General features: G+C 38.8%; 1 protein-coding gene across 1 annotated transcript in view; it reads left to right on the top strand.

Moving 5' to 3' along the window:
* Positions 1-22,522, top strand: part of ADGB (androglobin) — a 156,310-nt gene that overhangs the window by 81,301 nt on the left and 52,487 nt on the right. Inside the window, 7 exon segments of the mRNA XM_032407707.1 lie at positions 5,956-5,992; positions 6,869-7,055; positions 7,826-7,889; positions 11,272-11,374; positions 14,248-14,389; positions 16,004-16,118; positions 19,462-19,629. Of these exon segments, the coding sequence (XP_032263598.1) occupies positions 5,956-5,992; positions 6,869-7,055; positions 7,826-7,889; positions 11,272-11,374; positions 14,248-14,389; positions 16,004-16,118; positions 19,462-19,629 (816 nt within the window).

Genomic DNA, 22,522 nt, shown 5'->3' with positions numbered 1-22,522 from the left:
ATGTGTTTCTTTGCTTTTGTTATTAATTGCCTTATATAATTGGCTGCTCCCATGTTAGGGGCATAGATATTTACAATTGTTAGATCTTCTTGTTGGATAGACCCTTTAAGTATGATATAGTGTCCTTCCTTGTCTCTTATTGTAGTCTTTGGTTTAAAATCTAATTTGTCTGATATAAGGATTGCCACCCCAGCTTTCTTTTGGTGTCCATTAGCATGGTAAATGGTTTTCCACCCCCTCACTTTCAATCTGGAGGTGTATTTGCGTCTAAAATGAGTCTCTTGCAGACAGCATATCAAGGGGTCTTGTTTTTTATCCAATCTGATACCCTGTGTCTTTTGATTGGGGCATTTAGCCCATTTACATTCAGGGTAACTATTGAAAGATATGAATTTAGTGCCATTGTATTGCCTGTAAGGTGACTGTTACTGTATATTGTCTGTGTTCCTTTCTGGTCTATGTTACTTTTAGGCTCTCTCTTTGCTTAGAGGACCCCTTTCAATATTTCTTGTAGGGCTGGTTTTGTGTTTGCAAATTCCTTTAGTTTTTGTTTGTCCTGGAAGGTTTTTAGCTCTCCTTCTATTTTCATTGAGAGTCTAGCTGGATATAGTATTCTTGGCTGCATATTTTTCTCATTTAGTGCTCTGAATATATCCTGCCAGTCCTTTCTGGCCTGCCAGGTCTCTGTGGATAGGTCTGTTGCCAGTCTAATGTTTCTACCATTGTAGGTTACAGATCTCTTCTCCCGAGCTGCTTTCAGATTTTCTCTTTGTCTCTGAGACTCGTAAGTTTTACTATTAGATGTCGGGGTGTTGACCTATTTTTATTGATTTTGAGGGGGGGTTCTCTGTGCCTCCTGGATTTTGATGCCTGTTTCCTTCCCCAAATTAGGGAAGTTCTCTGCTATAATTTGCTCCAATATATCTTCTGCCCCTTTCTCTTTTTCTTCTTCTTCTGGGATCCCAATTCTTCTAATATTGTTTTGTCTTATGGTATCACTTATCTCTCGAATTCTGCCCTCATGATCCAGTAGTTGTTTATCTCTCTTTTTCTCAGCGTCTTTATTTTTCATCATTTGGTCTTCTGTATCACTAATTCTGTCTTCTGCCTCATCTATCCTAGCAGTTAGAGCCTCCATTTTTGATTGAATCTCATTAATAGCCTTTTTGATTTTGACTTGGTTAGATTTTAGTTCTTTTATTTCTCCAGAAAGAGTTTCTCTAATATCTTCCATGCTTTTTTCAAGCCCAGCTAGTATCTTTAAAATCATCATTCTGAACTCTAGTTCCGACATCTTACTAATGTCCATATTGATTAGGTCCCTGGCAGTTGGTACTGCCTCTTGTTATTTTTTTTGAGGTGATTTTTTTCCGTCTTGTCATTTTGTCCAGAGGAAAATAGATGAATGAGAGAACAAAATGGTAACAGGGTAACAACATCCCTGGAAAAATATACACTAAACAAATCAGAAGAGACCTGAAAGCAGGGGAAAAGAAAGGGAAAGAAAGAAAAAAGAGAAAAAAAAAAAAAGAAGAAAAAGAAAAAGATAAAAACAAACAAACAAACAAACAAAAAACCAGAATATGATCAAATATGATCAGGCTGGTGCATAGATCAGTGCCACACACTAGATTTTGGGCGTATTTTGGTCTGTTAGAAGAAAGTGCCTCCCAAAATTTTAAAGAAAGAAAAACTTATATATGTACAAATATAAGGGTTAATATGATGAAGGGATGGAATATGACTGTAAAGATGAAAATTATAAAAAATTTTATAAAAGGAATTGATAAGAAGTTGGTTGAAAAAAGAAAGAAGAGGATGTAAAAAAAAAAAGGGAGAGAATGTGATCAGGCAGGAGACTAGAACAAAGCCATACACTAGAAATTTAGGGTATATTTTGGTCTGTTAGAAGAAACTGTATCCCAAAATTTTAAAGAGAAAACAACTTATATATATATATATACCAAAAATAAGGTTAACTACTATGAAGGGATAGAATATGACTCTCAAAATGAAAAATAAAAAAGATTTTTTAAAAAAGAGATTGATAAGATGTTGGTTGAAAAAGGGAAAAAGAAAAATTAAAAAAAAAAGAAAAAGAAAGTTAAAAAAAATTAACTTTGAAAGACTAAAGAATCATGGGAAAAAGGCCATGAACTCTATGTGCAGTATTCCCCTAGTGCTGGAGTTCTGCTGTTCTCATTGATCGGTAAACTTGGTCTTGGCTGGCTGTTCTTGCTGATCTTCTGGGGTAGGGGCCTGTTGCCATGGTTCCCAAATGTCTTTGCTGGAGGGGGAATTGCCCCACCCTTGCCAGGGGCGGGCTAAGTGATCTGCTCGGGTTTGCTCTCGGGAGCTTTTGTTCCCTGCAAGCTTTCGTACAGCTTTGGAGGATGAGAGTGAAAGGGCAGCCTCCCAATCTCCACCCCAGAGGAGCCGAGAACTCGGGGCCCCACTCCTCAGTGCACCCACAGAGAAAAGCAGTCAATCACTCCCGTCTCCCTGGTCTCCATCCACACTCTGTGCTCACCCGGCCTGTGACCGAGCATTTCTATCTCTGGCACACGACCCCAGGTGGAGTCTTCAAACCCAGCAGATCCCTGCGGTGTGCTCCCGCGCCACTCCTCCCAGGGGAGGAAGGGGAGTCTCCCCGGATCTGCTGCTTGTTGGGTCCCTGCTGGAAGAGCAGTGGCCGACTGTGCCCTGGATCACGGTTTATGGCAACCCTGAGCTGAGAGCCCACTCCTCGGCTCTGTCTCTGCAGCCAGCTTCCCCACTCCGATACCTGGGAGCTCTGCCGCACTCAGGCACCCCTGGTTTTCCTGTGACCCCAAGGGTCCTGAGACCACACTGTCCCAGCGAGGGTTCCACCCCACGCTTAGCCACTGGAGTGACGTCCCTCAGTGGAGCAGACTTCTAAAAGTTCCGATTTTGTGCTCCGCTGCTCTATCACTTGCCAGAAGCGGCCCACGGAGGCCCCCTCCCCTGCCGTCTATCCTCCCGAATATCGCCTCGGATTCATTTCTCCACACGTCCTACCTTCCAGAAAGTGGTTGCTTTCTGTTCAGAGAGTTGCTGCTATTCTTTTCTTTGATCTCCTGTTGAGTTTGTAGGTGTTCAGAATGGTTTGATCCCTATCTAGCTGAATTCCTGGGACCAGAGGAAATTTAGGTCTCCTACTCCTCTGCCATCTTGCTCCTCCCCCAATAGTCAATCTGTCTTATTCTTCCGTATTCCCTTAATCTCCCTCCCCAGAGTCAATCACTTTTATTTGTGTTTTCTGGTTTGTATCTCTACATTTCTAAACAGTAGGCATGTACACTGTTTTTCTCTCAGCACTGGTGAAAATACCTAGCATATGGTAGATACAGTTACATCTTTATTGAATGCTGGGATTCTGTTATTTCTTGATCTATCAATTTAGATATTACCCCTTGTTGTGGAAGATAAGTATTTAGCACTGCTGTCCTCACTCACCATGGCAAACCTCCCCTTTCCTCTGTCTTCCAGATGTGTTTACTTCAGAAGTCTTTGTTGAATCTATATTCTAGCTATATAAGGATTATTACTGTGGAGGCAATAAAGGAAAAAAATTCCCATATCTATCTATCTATCTATCTATCTATCTATCTATCTATCTATCTATCTATCATCTATCTATCCATCTATCTATCACCTATCTATCTATCATCTATCAATCATCTATTGATATATCCCATTTTGTTTATTCATTCATCCATCAACGGACACTTGATGAATAATTCTGCTATGACCATGGGTGTAAAAATATCTCTTTGAGACACTGCCTTCAATTCTGTTGGGTTTATATCCAGATGTGGAATTGTTGGATCACATGGTAAGTCTACTTTAATTTTTCAGGATCTACCATACTGTTTTTCACTTTATATTCTCACTCTGAGTGCACAAGACTTCCAATTTCTCCACATCCTCACCAACATGCACTCTTGTTTTTATTTTTTTATAATAGCAGTCATCATAACGGGTGTGAGGTTGTATCTTACTATACTTTTGATTGGCATTTCCCTAATGATTAGTGATGTTGAGCATCTTTGCATATGATTTTTTGTCACTTATATATCATCTTTGGATAAATATCTAAGTCCTTTGCCCATTTTTAAATTAGTTTATTTGGTTTTTGTTGTTCTTTGTATAAGTTCTTTATATATTGTTGATGTTACCCTTTTATCAGATACATGATTTGCAGATATTTTCTCCCATTCCACAGGTTGCATCTTCATGGTATTGACTGTGTCCTTTGATGCCAGAATTTTTTTATTTTGATGTAGTCCAGTTTATTTATTTTTACATTTGTTATTGCTGTTGTTTAGTTTCATATCCAAGAAATCACTGCCAAATCAATGTCATGAAGCTTTCCCCCTATGTTTTCTTCTAAAAGATGTATAGCTCTAATCTCTTTGTCTTTGTGTCAACCTTGTCATCCAAACTTTCTGTTGAGTTTATTTCACGTTCCTATTTTTAGTTTCTAAGAGCTCCCATTCTTGATTGTATTTTTGTAGAAGTTTCTTATTTGATAGATGGATATTCTCTGATCTTTCTGATATTACCAATTTAAAAAATGTATCCCTATATAATTGTTTTTGTTTTCTATTAATCTCCCCATCCACACCCTTTAGTTTCTTTAAGTCTCCTTCCTCAATTGTCTGGTGATACTTTGTTGCACATATATATATATATCTAAGGAATTCATGACATTAATTAGCTGCTGATTGGAAGTGGCTTTATAGAATGGCTAGAGCTTGTCAGCTAGTAGGATAATTAATTTAGGATAATTGGGGATAAATGAGCTTCATTTGGGGGTGGGATTAGCTCCAAATGTAGATTCCTTGGAGGTTTTTCCCTGGCCTTGGTCAGTTTCTCCAGTTAAGAGTCCTCTAATCTCCCTGCTGGGGTGGAATGGGGCCCAGGGGTTAGTAGACACTTATCCATCAGTGTTATTGCAGCCAAGCAGTACAGAGGAGCCGAGAGTCTCAAAGTTCAGCATGTGGACTTTCACTTAATTCCTCTCCTCTCTGTAGAGGCAGCTTCTCTTGTTTCCCATGGTACCTGTGAACCCAGATCTGGAGATTGCTCATTTAATTTCTCCACATGAAGCAGTTTCCAATGTCTTGTTTAGGTAGAAGGCTAGATGTTAAATCAGAAAGGATTACAGCAAAACGGGGATTTGTCTGTTCCTTAAATAGACATTTAACCGAATCCTGTATTTTGATATGAGGCCATATAGCATTCTCTCCTTCTGAGATGCCTGTTAATCATTTCTGGGGCCCTAAGGCATGGATGGGCTTGCTTCTCACTGGCTTCTCAGGTAGCTCTGCTCTGTTATCACCTGCATCCCTTTACATCATCCAAAATATTGTTGCCATCATCCATCATGTGTCTGTATGAGTTTGTACCATTTTACCTTTTATACATATTTTAATTGTGTCACAGAGAAAACGGAATTGCACAAATGAATTCACCTTCATTTCCCTGTTAAAATTTGGAAAAACCATTTTTTATAATTTGAAACCCACCTTTCTAGGTTCTGTATGTTAACTGCCAGTTATAATCTCATCTCATTATATTCAATCTGTAATAATGTCAGGTGCTTCATACCAAGCCAAATAACTACTTGAGGATATTATTGTTTTAATTTAACTTTTAAGATTCAATAATTTAATAAACTCTCATATTCTGGGTTTTAATGTCACAAACTTAAACCCTCAGCCTATTATTGAATTAAATTCATATCTTTGAACTTTAAGGTTAAAAACAAAGTTTCTGCTTTACCATGTTTTAGTAACTATTGGCAGAAATCTATTTCTTCAATGATTAAAAGACAGTATTAACTCTTTTAAAAGCATTTGTGCTTTAAATAGCTAACATGTTTTGCTGAATTTATAAATGGTTTCTTAACGTGTTCCTTTCACTTCACAGGGTAATATTATTTCACAAGTTATACTTGGAAAAGGTAAATTAATAATCTTCTTATGACTTTCACAAACATCAAAGCACAGGGGATCTCTGCTTCTTGACAGCTCTTAGCTGTCTCTTCTCCTGGCTCTTGGCGGCCTGTCTCCTGTGTCTCCTCTGATGTGTTAAGTCTAATCTACTCTGAGCTAGAAAAATCAGATAATCTCCCTTGTTAAATTCATGCTTAAAGTAAAAATAAAAGATGATCTGATTAAGGGCCCAAGAGTACAGTTCATGTGTTTTAACACATGAATGTGATGATCAAAGCATGGAAACCATCACCAATTCCTCAGTTCCTAAATATAGACTTGGCCAATCCTGAAATCCAAAAAGCATTATGTGGGATGTACATATGTAGAATTTTGACTCAAAAGTCTATAAGAACTTTATGACATTACTTGATCAACATAAAATAAGGTGCAGAATCGCTAACTATGCGGGAGCATTTAAATGGCTTCTGAAATGTATTTATTGCAATAGCTCTCCCTGGTTCTCTTTTCTTCTGGTGCATGAGCTATCCCCTCCCCTCATACGAACATGTCTGCCTGTAGCCGAGGTTAAGTACCTAAACTAGCTAATTTCTGCTGTATCTTAATGATCTGTGAAGAATGGGCACACAAATTTATGAAAGTGATTTCAAAAGTTTTAAACACTCTGCTATTTGTTTAAGTTAGGATTACATTCTCCAGAGTGTATGAAAATCTGTCTCTGCATGGACCTCCCCATATTTGAGGCTTGCATGTAAATGATTGCCTCAGGAAACGTATTTTCAAAAGTAGACTTCAATATGCAAGTTGCCCTCTATAATTTTCCATATCTCAATAACTTAATATTTAACAATGTAGGTGCAATTGACATGTTTGTCTTCTGCTACACGCAGATGAACTGATAGACCTTGGGCTGAATGACGCAGCCCATCAAGGTGAAGGATTTAGTTTGGAAAGAGATTTGGTCAGCCAGACAACAGCCACACAGGATAAATCACAGGAGGAGTTTGGAACAATAAATAATAGTGTTTCTAAAGAAATATGGTTGGATTTTGAAGACTTCTGTGTATGTTTTCAGTAAGTATAAATTTTTTGTGTGTATTAAATATAGTGGATATATAAGCCATTAATTTTTAGCTATCATTCAAAAGAGTTAAACCAATATTAGTCTGATGTTGATATAGTATCCAGTAAAAATGTTAGAAAGAAAAATAGGTGAGCTGATTGCCCACATAGAATAATAATAGTCAAACAGATCTCAGGTCAGTTTCAGCTCATCCTCAGAGACTTATTTGTTGATGAAGATAAAGATAGTTTATTTACTGAGAGGGATCATTTTTGTCTCTTTAGGACAACTAATTCAATGCAGTTGTTACTATTTTTCTTCAGCTTTATTGACATATAATTGATAAAATAGTAAGATATTTAAAATGCACATGGTGATGAATCGGTATACATTGTGAAAGATTCTCCCCATCGAGTTAACACATCCAACGCCTCACACATTTGCCAATTTGGGGTGGGGGGGGGGCGGGACATTTAAGTTCTACTCTCCTAGCAAATTTCAGTGATACAAACTGGTATTATCAATGTTATACATTAGATCCTCAGACCTTATTCATCTTATAACTGAACATTTGTATCCATTTACCAACCTCTTCCTATTTCCCCCACCCTCAGTCCCTGGCAACCATTGTTCTCCTGGGTTGTTATTATATATATATTTTTAAATTTTCATCTGTCTTTACCTTGTTCTGCCTATAATTACTTGATTCTATGAAACTTAGCATGTAGTACTAGTCCATTGCGAATGATGACAGTAACCTGTTATAAATAATGTTTTTCAGGAACATATATATTTTTCACAAGCCAAATTCATATTGCCTTAACTTTCAAAAAACAGAATTCAAGGTAAGTATATTATGATCTCTTTTCTTTGTTTTATGTAATTTTTTGATTAAATCAGGCTAGTGAAAAACACCTTCAAATCTATCAAGCATTTCTAAATTTATAATTAACAAAATCAATTCCTAGAGTCTTCTACTGATCTCTTATCCAGACAATAAGTAAAATTCTGCTACCTCGTATCTCCAAGTATGATTTATCTGATTATGTTCAATCCTGAGCTGCATTATTATGTAAATTCACGTTAAAAATATTTGATTTATGAATAACTGAAGCACAAATAAATTCACTATATTTGATTTCAATTAGTCTATTGAATTGCATGCTATTCCTAAAACAACAGCACATTTCTACTACAATTTCTGCTATTTTTGTCCATGTTTTTCCCTCTACGTGGAGTCTATTCCCCTTCATGTTTATTGCTTTCATCTGGCTAATGCTAGAAGTCTTTCAGAACAGCATCAGTGTCCTTGAACCTGTGAGACCTCCTTCCCTGGCCACAGAGTCTAGGTCAAGTACCCTGACTCCATGCACTCTGTGTGACCTGTACTTACTTACCCTCCTTGGTCCCAAAGGCCTGATTACTTCTCATGCCCCTCCCCCCACCCACCCGCTTGATGTCAACATCTTAAGAAGGACTCTGTCCTTTTGTGTACTATTACAACACTGGTCCTGGCATGAGGCACGGACTCAATAAAAAATTATTGACTGAATCAATTAACAAATCTCACAAATTGTGTGGCATTTTGGGGAAGACTATGAAACATATTCTAGGGAACTGGATTGTATTGAAACTCTTATGTTGCTTGTAGGGGGCCATTCAATCCCCTGATGATAAAGCCACATCTCTATAAGGCCTGTGCAGAGGTGGGGGAAGAAAGAAGTATTGGAGATGACTTTTCTCGTTGCACTCGTATTCGATAAAAATGCAGGCAGAGAAAACCTTTTGAGCATTTTTCAAGAGGTGCTCTATAGCCGGATGTCTGCTCTGAAAGTAAGGTTCAGATCTGTAGTAGGGCCTGGGGGGAAGGTAGCAGGGAGAAATCGTCAACCTAGTTCTGGAGTTTATCTATAAAAACACCCAGAGGAATGCTTTGGCTTTATGAAGATAACAACACTGCTAAGCAGGAATAACCGAACCCAGAGTATGCTGTGAGAATAACATACCATTTACAGGTCACTGTGGCATATGTCCATATTCAGACTGTTGGCAATAATAAGATGAAGTCATTTATAGTTGCTTACTCTGTTGCTGGCCCTGCACTAGGTTCTTTATTGTATTAACTCTGCATAGCAAATCCTATAAAAGGACTATTATGATCAGCATTTTTCAGGTAAGGAAACTGAGGCAGGTCAAGGCTGAGTAAATTGCCCAAGACCACCCACCTGGAAAGTGGCACAAGCATCCTGAGAATTGTGCCTGACGTGGACCCTGTGCCTTTGTCACTGGTTTGCCCCTCTCACTAGGTTCACCAGGTTGGTGGCTCGGAGCCAGGCTGCCTGGTTTTGAATCCATGTTTCATCCGGGGTGGGATCTGACTAAGCTCAGTCCTCTTTGCCTCAGTTTTCTCATCTATAAAGTGATTGCGGTAAGAGCCCTATAGATAGAGTTGGGAAATAATGGAGAGAATGTATGTAAAACACTTAGAAGAACGCCAGTCATTAGCAAGGGGTAATCAGTGTTGGCTGTCATTGTTAGTAAAGGCAGTTTGGTTATGAGTTTGTTATACACCACCGTCCTAATACACGTGTGTATGTGTGTAGCACAATGGCCAACTGTTCTTTATTCTGATCCTATTTTTACAAACTGATGTAAATATAGATTTTTTTTTCCTTTTCAAGTCTCAGCTTGGCAAAATAAAATGATAACAATCCTTCTGAGTCCCTTCCTTCCCCTGAATTTTTTTTTAACATCAATGGTATGAGAAAACAATAATTTTTTCTTAGAGGGCACTGGAATCCAAACTTAACAGCGTTTGGGATGGCCTAAAAGGAAGGACTGGTTGTGGTCTGAGGCCAGGCATTCCTGATGTTAGTGGCCACAGACTGCCAGCTGAGCCCGAGGCCTCTTCCAGAACATTCCGTAGATGTTCCATTGGTCCTCAGTGTGTAGGTGGGTCAGGGGGCTCCCAAAGGTGCCCTGTGCAGGCCCCAGAGCAGAGTACCTCCATGTGACCTCTAGGGCCACACTGTCCCTAAATTCTCAGACTCTCAAAAATGGCAGCAAATGAGCTCTGTGCAGAAACTCCTCCTCCAGCATGTGCACTAGGCTGGCAAAACCAAGCTTCCTTCATAATTTTAGAGAGTGAATACTTGAAACAACTGTCTTTATAACCAACATGTGGCAGCCAGAAAGAACCAAAGAAGACAAATGGCTAATGCTTACTATTGAAAAATATCGAGGGAAGCAATGGTTATGTTGTATCGAGCATTTCCAGCAATCTTGTCATACTTGATTAAATAACAAGGTTGCTTTTTTCACAATATGACTAGAGATTTTTCTTTCATATTTTAATTGTTTACTTAAGTATCGTTATAAAATAATATGAAAGATTTTAATGTATAATAGCAATGACATTAATTTAACACACTTACCATATGCCATCAGTCAAAATTCACCAAGCAGGGGAAAGGCAATAATAGTCTCAAAGACCAGCCCAGGAGTTGGTAAATAGATATACCTACTCTTGACTCTCAGCTTTGCTACTTGCAAACTCTGTGACCTTTGGCAAATTACTTATTCTCTTTGTGTTTCAGTTTCTTCATCCATGATTATGGATATCAATAGTACCCATATAGGATGGATTGAGTTCATGTTCATGTAACCCTTACGTGGCTGTCCTATTTTGCTCAGTACTGTCTTGCAACTTCAAAACAAAAATCCCATCTGGTGCATTAGTGTGCAATGGCTGTATTTCTGAGGATCTTGTAAAAAAAGGAAGAAAGTGTTTATATCACATAGCACCATGTAAAATACCTTAATACAGCCCATTAGACATTTCCATTCTCTGCTAAAGTTACTCTGTGGCCTGTCTATTATCAGGGACCCATATTCTCTGAGCACTGCTCAGCCTCAAGCCCAGTCTCCTTCACTTGTTATTTCTGGAGCAAGCATATTCCTTTTCTTTGCTCATGGAGAAGAGTTTTAACTCTCTCTGATAGGGCAGCCAATCTCACACAGGTCCTATAGACCCAGCTTCCGTAGACTATAGCCAACACTTACCCAGTGTGATTTTCTTCATATCATTAAGGCTGTAAAGTATTTATCGTGGTGTCTAGAGCATAGTAGGTTCTCTATAAATGTTAGGTATTGTATGATTATCACAAGTGGCAAATACAGCATTAATAGACTAATATTAAATTCAGTGATTCATCTTATTTCTTGCAGTTCTCAGATGAACGTGTGTCCTACTATCTGTTTGTGGATAGTCTAAAACCTATTGAACTACTGGTTTGCTTTTCTGCATTGGTACGATGGGGAGAATCTGGAGGTAAGAGAGCTTTAAGAAAATTATAGTCTTAAAGCCCAGTTTACTTTCATTCAGTCCAGGGAAATACAAGATTTTTAAGCTCTGGATGAAGGAACTTATTTCCTCTCCAGAGTCTCTAAGAGAGTCCTCCTTACACCATCTTCTAGGATGCTCTTTCTGCTCAGACATTGTGGGTTATGTTCACTCTTGCCACCTGCACCTCTCCTTGTCTCAGTCCTGTGTTCCCCTCCTCGGCATGCCTATTCACTCTGTTTTTCTTTCCACCTCTACATGTCATCGTTCTTGAGTCTTTAAAGATCTATTGAAAAACATGCACTCTTTCTTTGATTTGACAATTCTGAAGACCTTTTCCTCCATCCCACCTTGACCTTTGTTTTGTTTTCATAATTATATTTTAGAACTTACCTGCCAATAACTGCATCATCACAAGCTTCTCCATTTCAGGCTCTGACTACATGCCCTGACTCTCCAGCTCACTCACCCTAAAACCCTTGCTCCTATAATCCTTTGACTCCTCTGGGACCACCATCCACTAAACCTCCTACTTTTCTCTGTCCTTCCTTTCCTCATGTCCTTATTTTTCTCATCCCCCAGTTTCCATGGCCTGCCATTGTAACGGTAGCCTCAGACATACCTCAGTGCGATTACTCTTCTTACCCTCTCAGCTTACTGTCCTGGCAAAACCCAGATATTGGTTGAATTTGACAGATGAACTCTGCATCTCACCTGTGTGCATCAGAGCAGCTGAATGTGACTGGAGAAAAAATAATCCTATCAGCTAGCCCCACTTTCAACTGAGGGCCACAGATTTCAAAATGGCCCCTAAGCACTGCCAACGTTTCCCTGGTTCATGCATTCTCCACTCTTGTCCTAATGGATGACTATCTCAAACCTCCAGATCTCTCTAGCAGTTGCTCTCATCCTCCTGCATTTTCAGTAAATGACCTTACTGCTATTTTCATTGGAGAGATAGACAAAAATCAGGAATGACCCACCTCATCTTCCCATAACGAGCTCTTCACAATTCTAGTCACCTTCCCTCCTGCTCACATGGATGGACTGTTCTTGCTTCTCTGAGACCAGCCCTTTGCTCATATGTATGTTTGCACAAAACATCATTCTTCAATTTTTTTGTCCTGTTTTGTTAAAGTTAAATCTGTTTATTTAAAAACAGATTAAGAAACAGCATTTTTTCCCTTACCAATCATAGTTTTACCTACGGTTTGTTTTTAATCTTACTTTTAGATTTATTTTTAATTAAGATAAACTTGGCTAAGCAGATCACGTTTTCCATTTTAAAGAAAATATGCATAATCAAAAAGTTTTCTTGATTTTGATAAATAAAATTCAAAATATTACCTCCTATTTCAGATGAAATAAATATTTTTACTGGATTTCCCAAGATCAGTCGTGTTAATTCTATGTGATCAATGAAAATGTATGGCTCTTATAGAAAAAGCAAAACCTAAACAACAAAATCAAATTATCTATAACTCAAATTTATAATGCCTGGCACTGTGGAGGTACAATAAATATTTGCTGAATGCTTTTACTATTAAATGTCCTACCAACTGTGATGGCAGGGACTATGATTTTTCACCCACTTATACCCAATGTTTTGAATAATGTCTAGTGTAGCCATGGGCAATAAATACTTGTTGAATAAATTTGCCAAACTTTAGTGGTATAAGCTTAGTATATCTACTAACTAATAACTCCTAAGCCACACTATGTCCTAAAACATAAAATTCTATGTGTGTAGAGGTGTTTCAGGTCATGTTTTGCCCTTCTATCTTCAGCCTGAGTGTTATTTGGAAATAGGGTAAAGATATAAGCTAAGATAATTCCTGAAGATGTAGTGTACACCAAAGTGACTACAGTTAACGTCACTATATGGTATATTTGAAAATTGCTAAGAGAGTAAATCTTAAAGCTTCTCATTACAAGAAAAAAATTGTAATTGTATGTAGTAATGCATGTTAGCTAAATTTTCACAGTAATCATTTCACAATATATACAAATACCAAATCATTATATGGTATACCTAAAACTAATACAATGTCATGTGCCAATGTTGTCTCAATTAAAAATTTTTTTTTAATTTAAAAAGTGTTTTGGCCTCACCTACTGCTGAAGAATAGTAGATATTCTTTATTCATTTTAAGAGGAACACAATATGAAAATTAAATTTTTGTTCATTTTTGCTATTTCTACACATTGTCAAAGCTAAGAATCAAAAGTAAAACCTAGGGGCCCCTGGGTGGCTCAGTTGGTTAAGCAGCTGCCCTCGGCTTGGGTCATGATCCCAGGTCCTGGGATCGAGCCCTGCATCGAGCTCCTTGCTCCACGGGAAGCCTGCTTCTCCCTCTCCCACTCCCCCTGCTTGTGTTCCCTCTCTCACTGTGTCTTTCTCTGTCAAACAAATAAATAAAATCTTAAAAAAAATTAAAAAAAAAAGAGTAAAAACCTGGATTAAACAATGGGATATTTCGACCTTGCTTTGCCACTATCTTAGGAAAATCTCTTATTTTCCCAGATGAGGTGTTTTTCCTCCTTTAAAACTGCATCTAGAGGGATATGGTGATTTCTGTCACAGATGATTAAATGAGACAGTCTTGTCTGTCCTTTTGCTAACTCTCCCATTCCTGGTTTCTTTAGTGAGGAATGATTCTGTGGAGGAAAAGAGGACAGAGAGGAAGACCTGAGTCTCACTTCAGTATTATTTCCAGTAATTATTTACCCAGAGTATTTTCTCTGGGTTTTATGAATATTTTCAGAAAATCTCTAATTCCTGGTATTATTATTATCATTACTAATGTTGTGAAGGCCAGCTAAACTCTCACAGTCAAATTTTAACATTTTCCCTCTCCTAGCTTTAACAAAAGACAGCCCCCACATAGAGCCTGGACTGCTTACAGTTGAATCAGTTTCTTGGAAATCTCTGAAGCCCCGGGAACTTGTTACGAAGATTCATACGTATGCTACTAAGGCTACAATGGTTCGCCTGCCTGTTGGGTATGGAGTGACTTCATTTTTCCCATATGAAGAATTTTTTGAAGCCTTGTAAACCACTGGCTACCAAATAATTAAACAATATGGGATCTAGGATATTGTCTCCTAAAGTGATTTTGTAAGAAACAGATCTATCATTAAGATTCTTGAGCTAGATAATTCCATGAACAAATAAATTGAAGAAATGCTGTTCAGTAAATCTCCTTTTGGAAGACTCATAATTGTCAAAGTCTGGTAATTTCTTAAGAAAGAATATGGTTTAAAACAGCATTTCCTAAAATTCATTTATTAAACAATCCTTTTTGTTTTCTTGTAAATCTTACATTCCTTGGCAAGAACTATGATTTTATTTAAAAACAGATTGACAAACATAGCATTTCCCCCCCATGGTTTCTATTTTTTTAACCTATGGTTTGTTTTTAATCTTACCTATAGTTTTGTTTTTAATTAAGATAAACTTGGCTAAGCAGATCACATTTTCCATTTTAAAGAAAATATGCATAATCGAAGTTTTCTTGATTTTGATAAATAAAATTCAAAACATTACCTCCTATTTCAGATGAAATAATTATTTTTACTGGATTTCCTAAGATCAATCATGTTAATTCTATGTGATCTATTGATCACATAGATCAAAAGCTACAGCTCTTATAGAAAAAGCAAAGCCTACACAGCAAAAACAAATGCTAAAATAATGTGTGCAAGCATCCAGTATTCCTAGAAAGTAATAAATTTTAGAACTTCAATATTTCTCACTTCTACCCTAAAAACTTCGGCATACAGAGATTCTCCCAGAAGTCATTATTCTGGCCGAGTGCTCATCCATCAAGACAGCCAAGAACAGGGCGCCTGGTGGCTCAGTTGGTCAGGCGATTGCCTTCAGCTCAGGTCATGATCCCAGGGTCCTGGGATCGAATCCCACATCGGGCTTCCCCTGCTCTGTGGGGAGCCTGCTTCTCCCTCTGCCTCTGCCTGCCACTCCCCCTGCTTGTGCTCTCTCTCTCTCTGTGTCAAATAAATAAATAAAATACTAAAAAAAAAAAAAGGACAATCAAGAACAGGGAATTAATAAAGAACCTTCTTATATATATATATCCAAGTGTTTTCCCGCAGGACATTACCTATCAGCATGAATGTTTTGAACATGCTCTAAGGGCTCAGTAAATGAGGGGAAATGAGCATCCCTGCTCTCAGTGATACCCCAGCCTGGTAGGAGAGACACAAACAACATAGGTGAAATGACGCATTTGTGAGGAAATGACTATGAAATGAATCTGAAATCTACAAAAGCCCTATAGCACCGCGAATTATTGTTGTTAGGGAAAAACCGAGACTTGTCTCTTGTGATGTGACTGCAGTGCATGGGAGATGTCTCCGGCATGTTAATCATTTAGTGTAACCATTTTGTGTCCCAAATAATTAATGCAGTTAGAGTCCATGACCTCTGATGATTCTTTCAGAGTGAAAATTCAGAGGTCCTTATCCCATCCATGTTAAAGAATTCAACTCTCACTAATGTTTGACTTCATTTGAGCACAAGTTGTCATCAAACACCTAACAGAGCTTAGAGCAGCAACAAAGGAGCCTGTGGGTCCTCATGTTTTCCGTTGTCTTTAGGAGACATATGCTGCTCTTCACTGCATACTCCCCAGTAGGGCATTCCATACACATCTGCAGCATGGTGACTTTTATCGTCGGAGATGAAGATGTTGTGCTACCCCACTTTGAGCCGGTAAGTACTTAAGCAACCATGATTTTTTTGTGTGTGTGTGTGCCTTTTTTTTCAAAGATTTGGAACTAAATCACATTCCTGTCTTTTATTCAACTTACCCATTTATTTTATTTTATTTTTTTTACCTTTTAAAACTGTTAATTAAGTATATCCTACAAGAAATTCCTCCCCAATGGCATGTACAATACACAGTCTAAACTCTGTAGGGATACAAATAAAATAATTCTCATTTTTCTCCAACAACTGCCTTCACCTCAGCTCTGTGGAATCCCCTGTCATGTCTGTTAACATTTCAGGTAGATCCCATAGCATACTGGTCCTTTGGGATGTATAGAGGATTAGTACAGCCTTTCTATTAGTTTAAAATTGTGGTATCATATGTTCCTTGTACCCCCTTCCTTGGCCTAAGGAATTTGGAGTGTTTGACTCTGGGATTCAAGGAGGGAGGATCCATGGAAAATTCTGTCATTCTTGTTCATCTCTTCTTCTCTTGGCCTCTTCTTAGTTTCTTTTTTTCCTCTGTTCTGAAGCATCTGAAAGAAGAAACAAGGTAAATGAACCTAGCATTTCCCCTGAGATTCTGTCTTGGTTTTAGACGTCCTCCATAACACATCTTCTTTAGATATGTGGGCCTCTGCTTTTGGGGGGCCAATTTGCATGGGGCATTCCCACTGCACAATTCAGTTTTACACCCTCCCCTGAACCCATGTCCATGTAGCACCTCATTGTATTAATGAGGCAGGATCTTCTCACCCAGTCGGTAAACCTCTGGGCCAAGACAGCAGCAAGATGGCTCAGGAGCTCTTTTATGTTAATGTTGCTGTGGCCCAGACATGCTCAGTCATGAATTCTTGCCTCTCTGGGCGGTGGTTGTGCAGGATTCCCTATGGCTGCCTCCTCTCTGCTGTGCTGTTTCTCACCAGTCCTCTCCTTCCTGTTCAATAGAAGGAAGATCAACAAGCCCACCTTATAAGTGCATGTCTCTTATTCCCTTAATTATATTTATTCTGCTTATTTTAAATTCTTGTTTAATCTTTTCTTTGTTTTCTTTAAAAAAAATAATTCTGCTTTAGGTAGTATGGACTATCCAGTTTGTCTCTTTCTTTAGGTGACTTAACTTCATAAGTGTTTAGTTATTTGGTCTGTGAACCCATCTGTCACTGGGGTTATCAATCCCTCCATCTTGTAAAAATTATTGGACCTGAAAGCCAGGCCCTATTATTCTTCAGTTCTAATGAAGAAGCAAGAGATAGACTAGTCCAAGAGCAGAGAGACTCAAGCTCCTCAGAGCCATACAGGATCACTCCCAGTGCTGCCTCTTGACCAGACAATTTTTCTGGTCATGGCTTCACGTCAGGGAGAAACACCAAGCTTTCTCTAGGCTTTCAGACGTTGGGGGAGAAGGTAATAGAATGGTAAATGCATTAAGGGGGCAAGTCAGTTGCATCTGTCTTCATCAGCAGGAGATCTGTACTTGTCTAGGCATTGGGCCATTCCTCAAAATTTCTGCAGGGAACTAAGGAGCAATGATGGCACCATGGTGCTCGCTAGGAAAGGAGTGAAAACACAAAGTTTTGCTTCAACTTCACCCTCTTCATGCTGTCTCAAATCACCCTCTGCTCTGGGCAGCTCATCCTCTACCCACCAACTACCCACTACACACCAATCAAAAGAATTTTCAAACTCCTCAGGGTTCTCTTCCTCACTCTCCCACTTTCTCCCCCACCCCTACACTGACTCTCTTTTTGGTTTTGACCTACAGATTTGCAATTTGACATCCAATTTCTTTCTTCCACCAGCTTTATTGAGGTAAAACAGGCAAATAAAATTGTAAGTTATATAAACTGTACATTGTGGTGATTTGATATACATAAACATTGTGAAAGGATCCCCACCATCTAGTTAATGAACACAACCATCACCTCACATACTTATCTTTTTTGTTGTTGTTGACAACATTTTTTTGGGGGTGACATTTGAGTTCTATTCCCTTCACAAATATCAATTACACAACACAGTGCTATCAACTATAGTCACTATGGTATACATGTAGATCTTCAGACCTTATTCAACTTACAGTTGAATGTGTGTACCCTTTTACTAACCTTTCCTTAGTTTTCCCACTCCCTAGCCCTTGACAACCACTTTTCTACTCTCTGTTTTTTTTTTTTTTAAAGATTTTTTATTTATTTATTTGAGAGAGAGAGAATGAGAGAGAGCAAGCACATGAGAGGGGGGAGGGTCAGAGGGAGAAGCAGACTCCCTGCCGAGCAGGGAGCCCGATGCGGGACTCGATCCAGGGACTCCAGGATCATGACCTGAGCTGAAGGCAGTCGCTTAACCAACTGAGCCACCCAGGCGCCCCTGTTTTTGAGTTTTTTTGTTTGTTTTTAAATATTCCACATATAACTGATACCATGCAGTATTTGTTTTTCTCTGTCTGGTTTATTTCACTTGGCATAGTGCCTTCAAAGTCCATCTATCCATATTGTCACCAATGGCAGGATTTCCTTCTTTCTCATGGCTAAATAATATCCCATTATCTCTGTGTGTATGTATGTATGTGCATGTGTATATATATATTATATATATGTGTATATATTACACATATACACTACAGCTACACACACACACACACACACACACACACACACTGCATCTTCTCTATCCATTCATCCATTGATGGACACTTAGGTTGTTTCCATTTCCTGGCTGATGTGTATAATGCTGCAATGAATATGGGGATGTAGATATATTTTCAATGTCCTGTTTTCATTTCCTTTGGTTATACACCCAAAAGTAAGATTGCTAGATTAGATGATAGTTCTATTTTAAATTTTTTGATGAATTTCCATACTATTTTCCATGTCCCTATCTCCTTTTTGCTTTTATTGTCTCCTCAGAGTCCATAGCAGGAGGGAGCCAGAAGCAGGAGGGAGCCAGTTCACCCTCTTATCTTTTAAATCTTTATCACTCCCTCCCTGAACTCTTCTCTGCCCATCAGTTCTCCAATCCCACACAATTTTTTCAAAGTAATTCCTAGACATCCTTCAGAACTAAATCTGGGTATTAAAACTGTGGCAAAATTTCCCCTGGCTCCCAATATGAGGTAGGTGTTCTTCCCATGTGTTCCCACTACAGCAGGGATTATATCCCTTGTTTTATATCTTTGAGATCATAGACCGTAGGAAAATGCTTTGATCAAGCAAGCGTTTCATAAATAACTATTTAATCAACCATATAGAAGAGGTTTACTATATTAACTGAAATTAAATTTTTGTAAGCTTAATTACACTTAAATAAAAAAGAAAGTGAGGCTGGCTGCTATGCTTTGTCTTCACAGGAGAGCTACCGATTTACAGAGCAGGCTCTAATGATTTTGAAAGCTGTTGGAAATGTGATTGTCAGTTTCAAAGATAAGGGTAAACTCTCCGTGGCTCTGAAGGATTTACAAGCAGCTCACTACCCTATACCCCTCCACAATAAAGAACTAACTTCACAGCACTTCAGGGTAAGCACATTCAAGTTATGATGTTTCTAGAAGGATACTTTCTATTTGAAAAAAATACTTATATCTTATATTAGGTGATCCCCCAAATTTAACCTTTAAAAAGACTTACATACATTTCCAAGAGAAAGAGAAAGAACTTGCAACTGCACGTTTTCTAAAGTGGTATCTAAGAAAAAGGGAGGGAAAGAGTTTATTCCTTCATTTTCCATAGAGAGAATTAAGCCTTGCTTTTGTAATTTGTATTTGCCCTTATAGTATCTTGTATTCTATCTGGCAATGCTACCTGGGACACAATCACTCCTAATTGAGAACTGCTCACTTAGAGCATGAATAATCTGCAAGAAATACCTGCCATGATTTACTCTTTAACCAATCTGATTTCCTCCCTTAAGTGAACTCTGTTATCCATTCTTGAAGGTGATGGCTCTAGAAGGCTTAAGATGGTGTTCACAAGCTCTAAAAATAAGCAAATAATTAAACCATCATATGACAAGAAAGCTATGGTCTCCCCTTCTACAGCTGGCCCCTAAGGCCATAGCTGGTATTCAACATCTCTCTCCTCTACCACCCATTCTAGATTTCCCCTTTTTTCCAGCCAAAGCTCCAACTGTTCTGGTTGCCCGGTGGGTGACCTAGACCTTCAATCCTGATGAGCACAAGACCTGATTGCCTTACTCTTTTCGGGCTGTGATTAATCATTCACTGCGGAAGCACCAAGAAGTGTCCCAGCAAATTCAGACATAATTCTTCCTGTCCCCATTATGCAGCAGAAACCCTAGTACTTCATGACAATCAGGGTAAATTCTCCCCCCACACCATTATATTTGTTCCTTTTTTCCTATTTGTATACCAGAATGAGAAGCTCAAAGCAACCAGGCATATATCATAACTTAGGTTTATTGTAAATCATATCGTGTTCCCTGATGGAAACATTCCTTGCCCTCCATCCCCAGGAATTAGGTCCTCCAATTTAGCAAACTGCGTGTTGGGACAGAGAACACTAATTATTGCAAATGGACCACTGGAAATAATGGTGAGAGAGGCCAATCCTACTTCCAATCTTTGAATCCCAGGCCTGTATGTCTTAGATTTTACAGATATAGCAGTGGATGTTGGTCTTTGGTTCTGTTCATATATACCGTGCCCTGGAGATACCCTGTCAGTTCTCCAGGATGTCATCTCCAGGCTGGCCCCTTAGCTGAGGCTTTTATATGCTGTTCCAATTTGCCAGGAATTTTATCAATTCTTTCTATGGTATATATTAGGACCATTGAGTCCCAAACATTCTCCAGTGGTTAAATCTCCTCTGTATAATGAGACCCTTGGTCCAAGGGGGAGGTTAGGTTGGATCTGATGTTTGTAAATCAGATTTTCTGTAACCCCTTCGGTAATAATGCTGGCAGAGGCACCAAGGAAAGAGAAAGCAAACTCATATTTGAGGTAGGTGTCAATGCTAGGAAGGACGCATGGGGACAGGAAGAATTATGTCTGAATTTGCTGGGACACTTCTTGGTGCTTCCGCACCTCCTTGATAGAAGCCCACTGAACTAAACTTGCCACCACGTGCTGACTGGAATCCCCAGAGGATGATAATTGTATTAAAGTTTCTGCTACTGACAGATTAGACTGCTAAGCCTGGGTGAAAGAGAGCCCAAACTATTGGAACCATTCGTAGTTCCTGTCCCTGAGTACTTGTGCATGAGTCTGTTGTTGCTAGGCCAGATCTAATATGTAAAGGACCTTTGTGCATGCTTCACCTACACAAAAGGGAGCTATTTTGGTAATGAAATACTTTAAATTTTTAAATATTTTTATACTTTTGTATTACGTAGTTATGTGACATTTCTTCAGAGCCACATCCCATAAATCAATACATTTCAAATTTGTCTACCATAAGCAATTCCAGATGGATCAGTTGCAGCATACTATAAGTATCCCATAGATAAGGACTCTCTCACTAGTAAATAGCATTAGTGTGTTTCCTGGGAGGTCCTTCATTATCATGCTTACAAAACAATTGGTGCTCAAATCTCCCACAGATCTTTCTCTTGCTTTGGATCCTGCTCAAAGCTGATGGCCTTGTAAGTCACTCAGTAAATGCATTGGAATAATATTCCCCAAAGCAGAATATTCTATCACCAACTCCAGAGAAGACTATCAAGGACTGGCCTCTTTCTTAGTTGCAGTGTCTTATCCTTTACTTTAGAGGGGATGTTCCAGCATGCCTAATCCTCTGGACCCCTGAAATCACTGATGTGGTGAATCCATGAATCTGTGTGAGGATTATTCCCCACTCTCTAGCATGCACGTGTCTTAATCAGGAAGTCAGAGTAATGGTCCCTTCCTGCCCACAGGTCTGAGTTCACTGCGGTCATCAGCATCCACACGGAGCCCAGAGTGATGTCCTGTAGAACACCAGAGTGATGTCCTGTAGAACACCAACATGAACACTTAAATGTAACAGAGAGTAGGAGGATTAACATAATCATGTATTTTTCTTATTTTTATACTAGACGCTGAAATACTTAGAGCATTTTATTAGCATGTCACAAAAAACACATCTAACTCATTTAAGTCATAACAAGGAGCTGGATGTGCTAATTTCTTATAAGAATATAGGGAAACCTTGACACCCAAGGATAGGAATGACTCAGGGCGGAACTTCAAAGAGGGGACAGACAGCCCTTTGAACGTATCTTCTTCATTTTGTTTTTCTCCTTATAGACTTGTTATCTCTACTCCTAAGTTCATATCATGGAAAAACTGACTCCTGACTTACATCACTTTCCCATATGAGTCCAGTTTAGAATATCTTGATCCTGATCTCAAATTATTCAACCAAAGTAACAATGATTTGCTCAGCTTGGGTTAGGTGGTTTCTTACAGGCTTATC

The sequence above is a fragment of the Phoca vitulina genome, unplaced genomic scaffold, assembly GCF_004348235.1.
Source record: "Phoca vitulina isolate PV1807 unplaced genomic scaffold, GSC_HSeal_1.0 scaffold9, whole genome shotgun sequence".
In the NCBI taxonomy this organism is placed as follows: domain Eukaryota; kingdom Metazoa; phylum Chordata; class Mammalia; order Carnivora; family Phocidae; genus Phoca; species Phoca vitulina.
This window is presented reverse-complemented; position numbering and strand designations above follow the sequence as displayed.